Here is a 14,168-nt window from a genome sequence, read left to right as displayed (position 1 = left end):
TCTGGTTGTAAAAGTGCCAGCTTTCAAGTTTCGCAGTTATAATTCTTTGCGCACATTTTGTCTTTGTTTTTTATAGGGTATTTTCAGCTATTGTCTTTGGTGCCATGGCCGTGGGGCAGGTCAGTTCATTTGCTCCTGATTATGCCAAAGCCAAAGTGTCAGCAGCCCACATCCTCATGATAATTGAAAAGAGGCCTCTCATCGACAGCTATAGCACAGAAGGCCTACAGCTGGTGAGTTTGATTATAAGATCTGCTCCTAACTGATGAATGAAAGTATTCTGGAAGGAGCCCTGGCCAGTGTGGCTCAGTTGGTTAGAGTGTTGTCTCATACACCAAAAGGTTGCAGGTTTGATTCCCAGTCAGGGCACATACCTAGGTTGAGGGTTCAGTCCCCAGTTGGAGTGCATACAGGAGGCAACTGATTGATGTTTTTCTCTTACACTGATGTTTCTCTTCTCTCTCTCTCTACCCCTTCCTCTCTCTAAAACAGTATGTCCTCAGCTAAGGATTTTTAAAAAAGAGAGATAAAACATATTCTAAGGAAATCTGATAAAATCTGTGCTTTTAAAAATTTGCTGATGATAAAATGAAACTTTCTAGATCATGGGTTCATTTTTTTAAATGTTAATAATATATATTTACATCCAATACTTTTTGTATGACGAAGTTACTGGGAGATAGGAATACTGCCCACTTAAAAGCAAATCTTGTTAACCAAGTTTTATTATATGTAGATTATTCTTGGGGAACAGATTGAGTTATCACATTGTTTTGTATTAACAATGCAGGCTCTAAAAACACTGACTCTTTGAGATTGTATTTATTACATTCTAGCAATTACTAATGAAACCCAATTATAATACAAGTTCACTACCTTTGACACCTGGAGCTCAAGGGGTTGGCCATACAAGGTGTTTCCAGGATTACAGCAATGAAACCTAATGGTATTGTTCTGATTTTAGAATACATTGGAAGGAAATGTGACATTTAATGAAGTCGTGTTCAACTACCCGACCCGGCCCGACGTGCCCGTGCTGCAGGGGCTGAGCCTGGAGGTGAAGAAGGGCCAGACGCTGGCCCTGGTGGGCAGCAGCGGCTGCGGGAAGAGCACGGTGGTCCAGCTGCTGGAGCGCTTCTACGACCCCTTGGCCGGCACAGTGGTGCGTACTCAACTCACTTGAAGTTTTTCATCGTCTAAAAACCTGGACGCATTTAATTTTTCACTGTAAGCTACAGTGTTTCAAACCTTTGAAGAACAGTCCTTTAATTTCTGACATCCTCGATATGGTCTCCAAGCCAACATCTCCAGCCTCTCTCTCAACACTGCCCCCTCCCTTCTCTCAGTTGGGTTTCAGCTTACATGAGAAGATCCAGCAAAAATTTAAGGAGCCATAAAGATAGAAGAGGGGTGGTAGGAGAGACAAGGTGGGAGCCAAGGATGGGGAGTGTTTCAAGAAGAGGAAGGTGTCAGCAATGACAAAGGCTATGGAGAGGCAGGGTAAGATGAAGAATGTAAAAGTATATAGGATTTGGCCATGAATGGGCTGCTTCTGGCAGTGTAAGGTATTCTCAGTAAAGAGGTGGTGCTTGGAAGCAGGTGAGCATTGCTGAGTTGTGGTTAGGAGAGGAAACAGAGACTGGTATAGACTATCAAGGTCAAAGATGAAGGAAGGGCAAATAGGAATAGCAGCTGGAGTGGGGAGGTGGAGTCTAGGGAAAATGGTGAGGGGGGAGATCTTGAGCATTTTTATGGCTGAGAGAGAGAGAAAGCTGTTGATGGAGAAAGGGCATTGCAGCATTTTCTGAGGGGAAATAGTAAGATCAACCAATTGTGGAAATGGGTAAAGAATGTAGAGGGATTCCCTTTTGTTTCTTGAACTAATAGAATAAGTGAATGGTTATATTTATTTATTCAACAAACCTTGCTGAGTAACTGTCAGGGACTATCTTAGGTACTGGGGATGAGATAGGAGTCATGAAGGGAGCAGTAAAATTTTAAATAATTATAATGGAGAATGAGAGCGGGGATCAGAGTAGGAAGGAATAGAATTTACAGCAAGAAAATTTCATTATGAAGATGTTATTTAATTATTGGTTGCACTCAGATGATATTAAAAATATTTAACAACTGGAATGGTATGGGCACTGACCAACCAGAATGGACACCTGTTCCATATAGTCAGATTGATGCCCATCATCTCCCTATGGGCCCTACTTGCATTAGTGACTGATATGAAAATAGAATTTTCAGCCTGTAGACCAGGGCATTTTTATTTCCCTATAGCATTTATGGTTACTCAGTTGTATTATTGTATTCAAAGACAGTTATGCCTTTACGCAGTCTATTCATTCGCAGCTACATAAGCTTTGTTTCTTATTTCTTATTACCTTTTTTAATATTTTTTTTGTGAATTCTGATTTCATGCTTCAATTTTGTGGCTAAAGTTTGAACAAAGGACTCTAAATGAAGACCTCGCTGACAAATGAGGCAATCAGAGGAGGAAATGCTAGCTCTCAGACACCAATGATGGCCCTTAATGGACATGTAGTAAGCCGTGTGTTAAATGTTGAGCTCTAATGAGTTATAGGGTCTGGTGTCTGTCCTCAACTGAAGAGATGGGGCACATACTTCCATGAGGTAGAATAAAGAAGGAGATAAATTTGAACCAGTTCTTAAGGGATAAGTAGAACTGGTTGCATAAGGGTATGAGGATGAGCAGTCAATCAGGTGCTATTTGGTCCAAGAGATCATGTGAGCTGTGGTTGATAAGTGATTTGTTCCCTATGTCTATATAGGCCCATTTGGCTGAAATAGTGGGTTTAACCAGGTTTAACTCATGCTTTTTTTTAATTCTTTATTGTTGAAAGCATTACATATAGTATTACATATGTCTCCTTTTCCCGCCCCCCCATTGATCTCTCCCTGGCCACCCCACCCCTCTCATGCTTTTTTAAAATTATAACCCATTTAGGAAGGACAAAAAAATTTCTTATGGCCTCACTGCTGCACTCATAGTCACTTTAATGGAAATATCTCTCGATAACAGAGTTGAGTTGAAAAACAACAGTAATGGTAAACAGTACAATAATTAAACAAGAAGAACGTAAAGAAATTAATTAATTATTCTACACATACAGAAATAAAAGGGAAGCATAATTAAAAGCATGGGTCATATCAGTGATGATTCAGCATATGAAACAGAAACTGCTATAGGTATTTCAAGTAGATAAGTATTTAATAAAAGCAGTTAGCTGCTTACAAAATCATTGAGAGAGCTGGAAAAGTAGAAAGAAAAAGTGGAAGAAAGTAAGTGCTCTAAGACAGCCAAATCACAGCACCACAGGCTGGGATCCTGTGGCCAGGAAGTTGCGTAAATTATGCCACTGTCACAGCTACTCCAAACTTGAAGACATAAGATCAAAGTGTGCCTTTTGCAAAAACTCCCATCTGCTAGAACATGTGTGTAAGCTTACCTCTGCTGCTAAAGAGAAGTGGCCTCTGCCTTCCAGAGTTTGCAAAGGGTTCCTCAGTGGTAGAACCTCAGTTACTTCCAGAACCAGAAGAGAGTCTGGGAAATAAGTTTTAGCCTTCCAGTCCCTTGATTTATGGAAGGGCAGACACAGAATAAAATGGAGATGAATGCTGAGTGCGTTGGACAATAACCATCTCAAGACGACACTGATAATGCACTGAAAGCAGTGACCTCATCTATTGCTTTATCTCCTCCTGTGCATTTACACTAGAACTTTGAAATACTGCCAAGTGGCACAGAGCAGCCAGACTTAGTGGAAGTGTCACCAGTAAACACTAGTACATGTGCCAAGTTTGTTTATGAATACCAATTAGTAACCCTTAACTCAGTGGTTATTAGTAATTAGTCCTCATTACCGTGTAAAAATGGGGATGTGGGATTTGAGCATTATTTGATCTGTGATCGTAAGAACTGCAAAAAGGACTTGATCCTGAACTCAGGAAATCTCATGAACATTACCCGTGTGGTGGTTCTCAAAATGGTGTCTATCAGAATGGCCTAGAGAGCTAGTAACCAGCACAGTCACCTGGTTTATTCAAGTAGGTTAGGACCTGGCCTTTTAGTTTTCACAATTTTCCCAGGTGATTCCGATGCCAATTATAGTTGGAGAACCACTGGACTGATACATTTGAATGGTTTTGGTTAAATTGTGGGGAGTGTTGAACAACGAAGCAACAGAATTGTATGTATAGAGGGAGGTTCCAAGTTGTGTGGAGCCTGGAGGTTATACAATTTTATGGACCCTACTTAAAAGAATAAAGTTATGAATACAAAATTAGGTACAGAAGTGAATATTTGCTTAGAGTGAAAAAAAGCCACAACAAAATTTAACTAGAAACTTAAAGATTCTGGTTCCTTCTTTAGGCAAATTATCATCAATACAATACTTACCTAAAAGCGCTTCTTGACCACAGCCTGGCCTTCCTCCCACGCAGAACACTGTCCAAGACCCAGCGTTGACCTGCAGTTGAGGCCTTTAAAGCTTAACTTCATTAGCTTCACTGTTAAACTGCCTCTGGTTTGAGTCTTCACCTGACCTATCCTCTCTCCTTTCTCTGGTCCATCCCACACACCACCCTCAGAGTCCTCTGTCCTTAGGACACAGTTAATAGCCTGTCTTCGTTGTCTGGGTATTGCCCGGTGGGTGTCTGGGCTAACATGGGGGCATTCCTCTTTTGAGGCAGGACAGGAAATATCTTTCAATTATGAGACACTTGTGTTACCAAAACCCAAAAACTTGATTTCCTAAATTAAGTGTTTATTTATTTGAACGGTACTCACTGATTTCCAAGAGTTCCTTGGTCTTCCCTCAAACCACCCCTTAGACCTCAGACAAAGAAGCTCTGCATTCATCTGTTTTACATTTTGGATTCTAAACATGTTTCCCCCAAAAAAGAATTCTTCAGCTAACACAGATTTTAAATAGTTTGAAACTCTGGTGTATCGTGTGGGAAGGAGGAGGCCCAAGACTGTTATTGTATTCAGTGTGAAGGAGAAACTCATTTAAACTAGCTGGAATCATTCAAATTTGTCTGATTATATTCGGCAGTATATATTTTCCTTCCAGGGGCATGCCCCTGGAAAAAAGAATTTTAAACACACAACTACTCTCTTCCCTCAGATTTCCATTTCTCATGCACCGTATTCCATTTAACAAGGTCTGCTGTTTTGCCACACGTTTGTATGGTTTTTCCTGCCTCTTTCTACCTTCACTTCACACTGTAAGGAAGCCTGGGGCATAGATGCTTGGAACAGTCTCCATGGCAACTGGGCTTGGTACCAATAAGGTCACGGCTGTATTCCATTCTGCATCTGCGAGCTTCACAAACAGAAGCTGTCCTCCTGCAGCAGAGATTGTACCCTACCCCTGGCCAACTGTCTCCCAGAGGTGCCCAGCCAGTCACGCAGAATCCAGAGAGTATTTATGGCTCTCGGTGTATACTTGTCACCACTGTTAGAAAAGCTTGAAGCTGAGTCACTCATGTCTTTATCAGAGGGAATGAACAGCTGTCTCACTCAAATGCCAGAATTCTCTTGCAAAGTAGATCTTTGTGACAGACATATCCACATCAGAGAGTGAGGACTTTTATCAGCAAGGCTGTGAGGGGCACCACCCTGGGCATCTATAGCAGAATCCAGGGAGCCAATGACCAGAGAAAGGCCAGCCTCTCCTTGCTACTTCTTTGGCTCAGCATTATAGATGTCCATCCATCTTTCATCCATCAACCATCTACCCATCCTCCTTAGTTCCAACTACAGCACATGCAGAGAGAGGTATATTGCTGGTAGTCCTTGCGTGCATCCTCTGTGCCCAGTAACTGTGCTAGTGGGGGTCCATACATGATCTTGTTTAATCTTTAATTCCAAGAGTTTAGGAATGATCACAATTCCCGTTTTATCTACAAGGAAGCTCTCAAGAAATTAAATCACTTTCCCAGCATCAACAACTACTGAGTATAGCAGCCACCTTCCTCCCACTCTCACTTCTATTCCATTTCATTGCTGCAGCCCATTCCTCAACAACCTGATCCTAACCAACTCAGGGCAGATCAGAACCCTGACCTGCAAACCTATTATGTGGTCAGAGTAGTTATTCCCCATCTAATCTCAGCTACTTTTCCTATGAAAAATTGATACATAAGAATAAGGATGCCAGGAAATATTCCGGAAATATAATGCATTTTATTAGTTTCCTGTGGATGCCATAGCAAGTTTCATCTAATTTAGTGGTGTAAAAAATAACAATGTATTATGTTAGCAATTCTGGAGGTCAGATGTCCAGAATGGCTCTCACTGGGCTAAAATCAAGGGGTCAGCAGGGCTGGGTTCCTTTTGGAGGCCCTAAGGGAGAATCTGTTTTTCTGGCTCCTGGCCCCTCCCTTCCCCAGCAATGACCGATTGAGTCTTTCTCCTATCGCACACTCTGCTACTCACTCTCCTGCCACTTCTTCCATAGTTCAGGACCCTATGGTCACACTGGGTCCAGCTGGATAACCCAAGATAATCTCTTCATTTTGGGATCAGCTGATGAGCAAATTTATACAATTCCCCTTTGCCGTGTGACATAACATTCATGGGTTTCGTGGATTAGAACATCAGTTTCTTGAGCTTGTGTGTATGGCATTATTGTACCTACCACCTGCATATATCAAATACTAGGGTTAAAGCAGAAGAACCATGACAGCTCCTCAAAGCATACCGTTATGACCTTATTTAATTAACCTTGATAATAAAAAAAACCAACAACAATAAAAAGGTAGTCTCACAGTCAGTTGGCAATTTTAGTGTATGGATAATGATATTAATATTGCCAAATGCACAGTGTCCTGGTCATGAGGTTGATCTGTGAACTCCTGCTTTCAGCGCATCGACAGCAAAGAAATAAAGCAGCTGAACGTCCAGTGGCTGCGAGCACAGCTGGGCATCGTGTCCCAGGAGCCCGTCCTGTTTGACTGCAGCATCAGCGAGAACATTGCCTACGGAGACAACAGCCGGGTGGTGTCACAGGAAGAGATTGTGCGGGCCGCCAAGGAGGCCAACATCCACCACTTCATTGAGACATTGCCTGACGTAAGTCTCCCTCCCACATGGGAGTCCAGGAGCCTGTGGCAGCCACCCTGACCTACAGTTTGATTTCTAAAGGGCTGGTTGCCCAAAGGTGACGAAAATGAGCAACTATAACACACACACACACACACACACACACACACACACACACACCCTCCCCAACACACACCCCTCCCCAACACACACCCACACCTGAATACAAGAGTCTGGCCACATTTTTCTATCCCCACTGGCTGACCTTCCCTGTGAACAGCCTGACAGGGCATGTGTCTGGGGGGCCTTTCCCTTCAAGTCTGAGTGCAGGGCCCGCAGAAGCAGGCATGGCCCTCCCTCCCCAAGTGTCTCCCAACCTTCCTCCTTGCAGCTCTTCCCCAAGCCTCACACCTCCCTGTGGAGTCAGGCCAGGGGACAGGACCCATGCCAGGAAGAAGGCTCTCTGTGAATAGGGCTGAACCGCCAGGGTGGCAGTGATGTCGTGTAATCTCTCACCATTGCCCGTTTCATGGGCCCCAAGCTCTGCTTATAGGGTTGATTATTGAAACCTTCCCTGGGCTGTGGTCCCATGGCTGCCCTCCGAATTCCTCCTGGGAAGCTAGATAAACAGAACTTCTCACCCTCTTCAGCCCCTTAAGTCCTATATTTTATTTTATTTTTTTGTTAATCCTCACCGAGGATATTCTTCCATTGATTTTTAGAGAGAGTGGAAGGGGAAGAGGGGAGACAGAGAGAGAAAAACATTGATATAAGAGAGACATGTGGATTGGTTGCCTCCCACACATGCCCCAACCAGGGCCAGGGATTGAGGCTGCAACCGAGGTCCGTTCCCTTGGCCAGAATTGAACCTGGGACCCTTCAGTCCGATAGGCACTCTATCCACTGAGCCAAACCGGTCAGGGCTTACTAATAAGTCCTACATTTTAAAGTGCATCTTGACGTAACTCATCTAACCCTCTTTATTGTAAGGAAGTCTCCCCTGAGAAATAAAGCTCAGTAGCTTCAAACCAGCAGGGAAGGCAGTCTGCTCGTGGGGAAGGATAGCAATGCCAGGTGGCCCTCTTTCCCAGTGTTTTCTTTTCCTGATGCTCTTCTTTGGATAACTGCTGCCACCACATCATAGTCCCCAGGACAGGGTATTGTCCCCCTCCCAGCCTTTCATCTTCTAGCCCCCCTGTGAATAGCTGGCCCTTTCCAACAGCTAGCACATTTTAAAATATAGTTTCAGTCCCCTTTACTAATGACGAGGTTGGGGGATGGACCATCAGCATCTCCTGGGACCTTGTAAGAAATGCAGATTTTCAGATCCTACCACAGACCTGCTGAATCAGAAACTCTGGAGGAGTCCAGCCGTTGATGCTTTAGTAGCCCAGGTGATGCTGACTCAGGCTAAAGTTTGGGAACCACTGGGCTAGGGATTGACAAAGACAAACACAGAGAGGAGCTATTACCTAGCTTATTGATATGCCTGCCCTCTGACATTGGTCTTCCACTGGGACCCCACCATTCTGGGCTCCTGGGCTCCATCTGTCACACAGAGCACAAGTAGATCTTGTGAGTCTTTTTCTCGGACAAGGAAAGAGAAGGCAAATCCCCTGAGTCCCGTTTTCTGTCTGAGGAGCCACTTCTTCTCCTGAGTGATTTGTACTAGGATTTACCTCGCCCTGCAGGGTTACAGCCTTGCCTTTCCCGGCCTCAACAGGCTCAATATTTTATCAGTGCAACCTGGTCACCCCAGCACTCACATGGGACACAGTGCTCCTGCCTCCCTGGCAGATGGAGCCCTGGGGTAGAGCCAGCCCCACGCATCTGCTGGGACCTCACCTGGAGTCTCCTTATTCCATCTGCGGGTGGAGTCCTTGGTCTGAGTGCCACAGAACTAGGGTTGCAGGTATAGCAACTAAAAAGAGAGCCTGGACTTTACAAACTCTGAGTGTCAGAATCAGAGTCTACATTCTGACTAAAATTTCAGCCGGGAAGGGCCTGTAAATAAGATAGCATTGTTATCTAGGGTTACACGTGCTTTCATATCCTGTTTTGGCTCTCCCCTATGTACCCTCCTAACATCTGTTCCTATCATCATATTGAATAGTGACAGTTACCTAATGTGGGCAACAAGTGTGTGAAAACAAATTGGGGAGAGCCAGATTCAATGCTTAGCATCCATTAAAATTGTTGAAACATGGGAGATAATTTTATTAAAACAGACACCAAAAGGCGGGCATCCTAAGAAGTCTTCCCTTCCTCACTTTAAAATAATGCAGAGAGCGTCACCTACTGGTTATAAATACAATGAGCATCAAATTTGTACTTAATTTATTTTTGTATGCATAGCCCATTGAAATCAAATTTCCTTCCTCCTACCAATCTTTGTCCCAAATGTAATGAAACCAGAAGACTGGAAGAGACTAAGATTGAGACAGTATTCTTCCTCCTAGACATGCTCACTTGTTTATACGAAGACATAACTTTGAAGATGTAAGTGTTCTAGTTTCAAGAAGAGAGATCAAACCTGCCATTTGGAGCAAACCCTTTTTTGGATCTTAGTTCTACTTTTCATAATAACTCCACCTTATTTGCAGAAATATAACACCAGAGTAGGCGACAAAGGAACCCAGCTCTCCGGCGGCCAGAAGCAGCGCATTGCCATCGCACGTGCCCTGGTGAGACAGCCGCGCATTTTGCTTCTGGACGAAGCCACGTCAGCTCTGGACACAGAGAGTGAAAAGGTAAGAATGGAAATTGGACTTACTCACATGGACCTAAAATATTATGTGTTCTTCTAACTTCCACAGTAGAGGACAGCATTCGGCCACATATTTTGATGATCACTTATGTCACCTTTCAGTGGAACTCAAACACTTCCTGTAGCTGTTATTACTGGTAAAGGGAACTGAGATCAAACCAGGCACAACAGCCTCGATCACTCTGTATTGAGCTAAGAAGCTGCATTCAGGAGACGATATGTTTCCATTTCCACTGGAGGCATTTCCTCCGCGACTATAGAAAAAAAGGGGGAGGGCACCACGATATTAAAAGCTGACCGTACCTTAAGGTAGACATTCCTAATCGTTTTCAGTTCGAGAAAAAGTGGAGTATTCAGGCACCTGGAAGCACACTAATTCTGAGAGGTAGCCTATCTTAAAAGGACCAAAATGCAAGGAAGCTGTCTTTGTGCTCGGTCTTCCCGAATTTGCGGTAGAGCGGTACCAGAGGGCTGCTTTGGAAGATGTTGTATAGCGAGGCCACCAGTAAATATTCTTAAACGATTGGATGGGCTGTATTTATTGTCATGTCTTGGAGAATAGATCACTCGTGCCTCAGAACTAATCCAAACTAGGATTCGATTATCTTCTGACACGCCAGATCCCTTGCTTTGTAAAACCTGTTACGTTTCGCCGATACCATTGTTACAGAAGAACCTATTGTTGGATAAATTAGTTTTAAGGGTTATTATGGGAGAGGATGTAAAGGGAGAGGGCTGTTTGTATCAGGATTAATTTACATGAATATTAAATAGGTTGTCCAAGAAGCCCTGGACAAAGCCAGAGAAGGCCGCACCTGCATTGTGATCGCCCACCGCCTGTCCACCATCCAGAACGCAGACCTGATAGTGGTGTTTCAGAACGGCAAGATCAGGGAGCACGGCACCCATCAGCAGCTGCTTGCACAGAAGGGCATCTACTTCTCCATGGTCAGCGTCCAGGCTGGGGCCAAGCGCTCGTGAACTGTGACCAGATAAGCTGTTAAATATTTTCTAATGTTTGTGTTAAAATATGGCATTTAGTCAAAGTTAAAAAGTGAGCACTTACTGGAAACACTATGTAGAGCGACCTGTTTCATACTTCCTGACACGAGATCATCCCATCAAGTTCAGAGTCTTGAAAGACTTTATAGTGGAAGGAACCGGAAGAAACATCATCAGATGGAATAAAACGATGTTTTCAATTGCATTAGAAGTTTATATAATAATTCAAAGTAGATTTTGTCAATAAAATGTGTAACTTTTGTGTATATTTTCTTATTTGGACTGCAACTGACTGCCTTGCTAAAAGTACTATAGAAGAAGCAAAAAGTACTGAATGTTTGCATAAAGCGCCTATAATAAAACTAAACTTTTATATGACTGGAGTCATCTTGTCTAAAACACCTGTAAATATATTACCTCCTAATTGGAATATTGAAGATCCTATCTGCATTTTTTAAAAGGACTCCTTTAACAAGGGCGGGGGGAGAAAAAGGACACTTATGTAATACCCTTTGTAATACTTTTAGCAAAAAATAAAATAAAATAAAATAAATAAAATAAAATAAAAATAAAAAATTTTTTTTAAAAATAATAATAAAAAAATAAAAGGACTCCTTTAAAAACGCCTGTTAATTTTTTATTGTTGTGAGAATGCTTAAATAGTGTAAATAATTCCTGGTCTACATGTATTTTCACACTGGGTCCTAAAGAACTATCTACCTTCATTCTTGAAATTGGCCCTGCTGATTCTTGCATTTGCACATAATGATGGTTCTCAAACTGACCACACAGATCGATACAAGATTCATGGGTTTGGGTGGGACAGAGGATGCACCATGTGACCTGTCTACTCTGATGTTCATTACATGTTTTGCATTGCTCTTACAAAGGACTTTTATAGGATTTTAATATTTTTGTACTTTAAAAAAATACAATTACTCTTTTCCTGTTTCAATAATGAATCACTTTTCCCAGTTATTGATCTCTCCAAAGTTGATCTTTCTGGTGGCAGATGTTTAAAATATCACATAAGCCCTAGCCAGTGTGGCTCAGTTAGTTGGAGCGACATCCTGTGCACAAAAGGTTGCCAGTTCAATTCCCAGTCAGAGCACATACCTAGGTTATAGGTTTGATCCCCTTTGGGGGGCGTGTATAGGAGGCAACTGATTGACATTTCTCTCTCACATCAATGTTTCTCTCTCTAAAATCAATATAAACATATCCTCGGGTGAGGATAAAAAAATGGTTAAGGAGACCAAAAAAAGGTCCTTATATAATTTATATAATTATAAGTAAAATTATACATACACCCTACAAAGACTGAATCTTGAAGAAATATAAAATCTAAATAGACCAATGAGTAAGGAGATTGAGTCAGTAATCAAAAACCTCCTAACAAAGAAAAGTCCAGGAACAGATTGTTTCACTGGTGAATTCTACCAAACATTCAAAGAAGAATTAACGGCAATTCTTCTCACACTTCCAAAAAAGTGAAGAGAAGAGAACACTTCCAAACTCATTTTAAGAAGCCAGCATTGTCCTGATACCCAAGTCAAATAAGGACACTTGTAGAAAACTACAGATCAATATCTCTGATGAATATAGGTGTAAAAATTCTCAACAAAATGCTAGCAAACTGAATTTAATAGCACATTGTTAGTATCATACGTTATGAACAAGGGGGATTTATCTCTGGGATGTAAGTGCGATTCAACATGTGCAAATCAACAAGTGTAATACACCATATTAACAGATTGAAAGGTAGAAATCACATAAATTATCTCAATAAATACCCCAAAAAAAGCAGTTGACAAAAATACATCATCCTTTCATGATGAAAACTCAACAAATCGGGTATAGAGAAAACATACTTCCACACAATAAAGGCTATAAAGACAAGCCCACAGCTAACATCATACTCAATGGTGAAAGGGTGGAAGGTTTTCCTCTAAGATCAGAAACAAGACTGGGGTCCTTGCTCTCAACAGTCCTAGTCAACCTAGTGCTGGAAGTCCCTAGGCAGAGCAATCAGGCAAGACAAAAGGCATTGCAACCAGAAAGGAAGAAGTAAAATTGTCTTTGCAGATGCTCTGATCGTGTGTGTGTGTGTGTGTGTGTGTGTGTGTGTGTGTGTGTGTGTATCTGGCTTATTTCACTTAGTCCAATGTCCTCCAAGTTCATCTATTTTCACAAATGGGAGGATTTCCTTTTTATGGCTGAATATGTTTCGTGTGTGTTATGTGTGTGTGACATTTTCTTTATGCCTTCATATGTCAGTGGATACATGTTGTTTGCATATCTTGGTTATTGTGTGTAATGCTGCAGGAACATGGTGTTGCTAATTTGGGTTTTGGATATATATAACCAGAAGTGGGATTGCTGTATGGTATTTCTCTTTTTAATTTTTTAAATTTTTTTAGTAACCTCTATTCTGTTTTCCATAATGTTAAGCCATCAAATAAGTGTATGGTTATTTCTTACAGTAGCCTTGGGAAACTGACACAAGCCTCAAATCAGGGAGGTTAAACAAGATGCTTTTATTTTTTGTTCAGTGTGAGGGTAATGAGGCTCTGAGTTGGGCTGGTTAGAACAGAGAAGAACAAGTGGCTCTGGGAAACAGCGGAGGTTAGACGTGAAAGGTGGAGGGATGATAAAAGTTGCCTAGCAAAATGCTGTGACATTGATGGAGATAAACTGTTTTAGGAGGAAGATGATTTGTTCATATGGCTTGAAGGGGACATTATGGTAGGAGGCATTTGAAAGTGTGGCCTCAGGTAGTAACTAAACAAGCATGGGTACCAGTGTGTGCTGTTTGCTTGAGTTCAACTCTTTTATTTTCCTAGCTATATCCAATTCTAAACAGTGATGGCCCTTTTCTTTGGTTCATCAGAATCAACGTCTGAATTTAGGCCAAAATGTGTTTCAATCTGTTTCTTTACACACAAAGCAACCATTTGTTCCCAGGTTTCAATAATGTCTTTTTTATTCATTTTTCTTACTCACATCTCTGTTTCAAATGCAGCTCCCATCTGTGAACCATTTGAGGAAAGGACTGTGTCTTTGCATCACTCTGTTCTTGTGTTTGGCAAAGTCCTTAACATATAGCAAAGGTTCCATAAGTATTTACTCTTTTGCCAAGTTTTTGATCTAGTATGTGCCTTCCTCTGGGTCAGTTTTGTTTGATCACAAATTAACATCTGAAAAGCCCTTTGTTAATATGATATGTTAAAATGATTCTTATATGAAGCCATATAACTTTATGTACCCATCATTACCATAAGACTTGTGACCCAGCCTTATCTATTCAACAGAATAAAAGGAAAG

At 41.9% G+C, this 14,168-nt stretch overlaps 1 protein-coding gene across 2 annotated transcripts in view; it reads left to right on the top strand.

The window, feature by feature from the left end:
- ABCB1 (ATP binding cassette subfamily B member 1) overlaps window positions 1-11,452 on the top strand; it is a 72,454-nt gene extending 61,002 nt beyond the window's left edge. For both annotated transcript variants that reach the window (XM_070424175.1, XM_070424176.1), the window contains exons 24-28: window positions 77-233; window positions 965-1,162; window positions 6,899-7,105; window positions 9,679-9,825; window positions 10,617-11,452. In XM_070424175.1, coding sequence (XP_070280276.1) covers window positions 77-233; window positions 965-1,162; window positions 6,899-7,105; window positions 9,679-9,825; window positions 10,617-10,823 — 916 coding nt within the window. In that variant the 3' untranslated portion in view covers window positions 10,824-11,452. The remainder of the gene's footprint in view (window positions 1-76; window positions 234-964; window positions 1,163-6,898; window positions 7,106-9,678; window positions 9,826-10,616) is intronic.
- Window positions 11,453-14,168: the final 2,716 nt, after the last annotated feature.

This window comes from Myotis yumanensis, unplaced genomic scaffold (genome assembly GCF_028538775.1).
Source record: "Myotis yumanensis isolate MYYU_CA2020_CCGP unplaced genomic scaffold, mMyoYum1.0.hap1 SCAF_9, whole genome shotgun sequence".
Taxonomy (NCBI): Eukaryota; Metazoa; Chordata; class Mammalia; order Chiroptera; family Vespertilionidae; genus Myotis; species Myotis yumanensis.
This window is presented reverse-complemented; position numbering and strand designations above follow the sequence as displayed.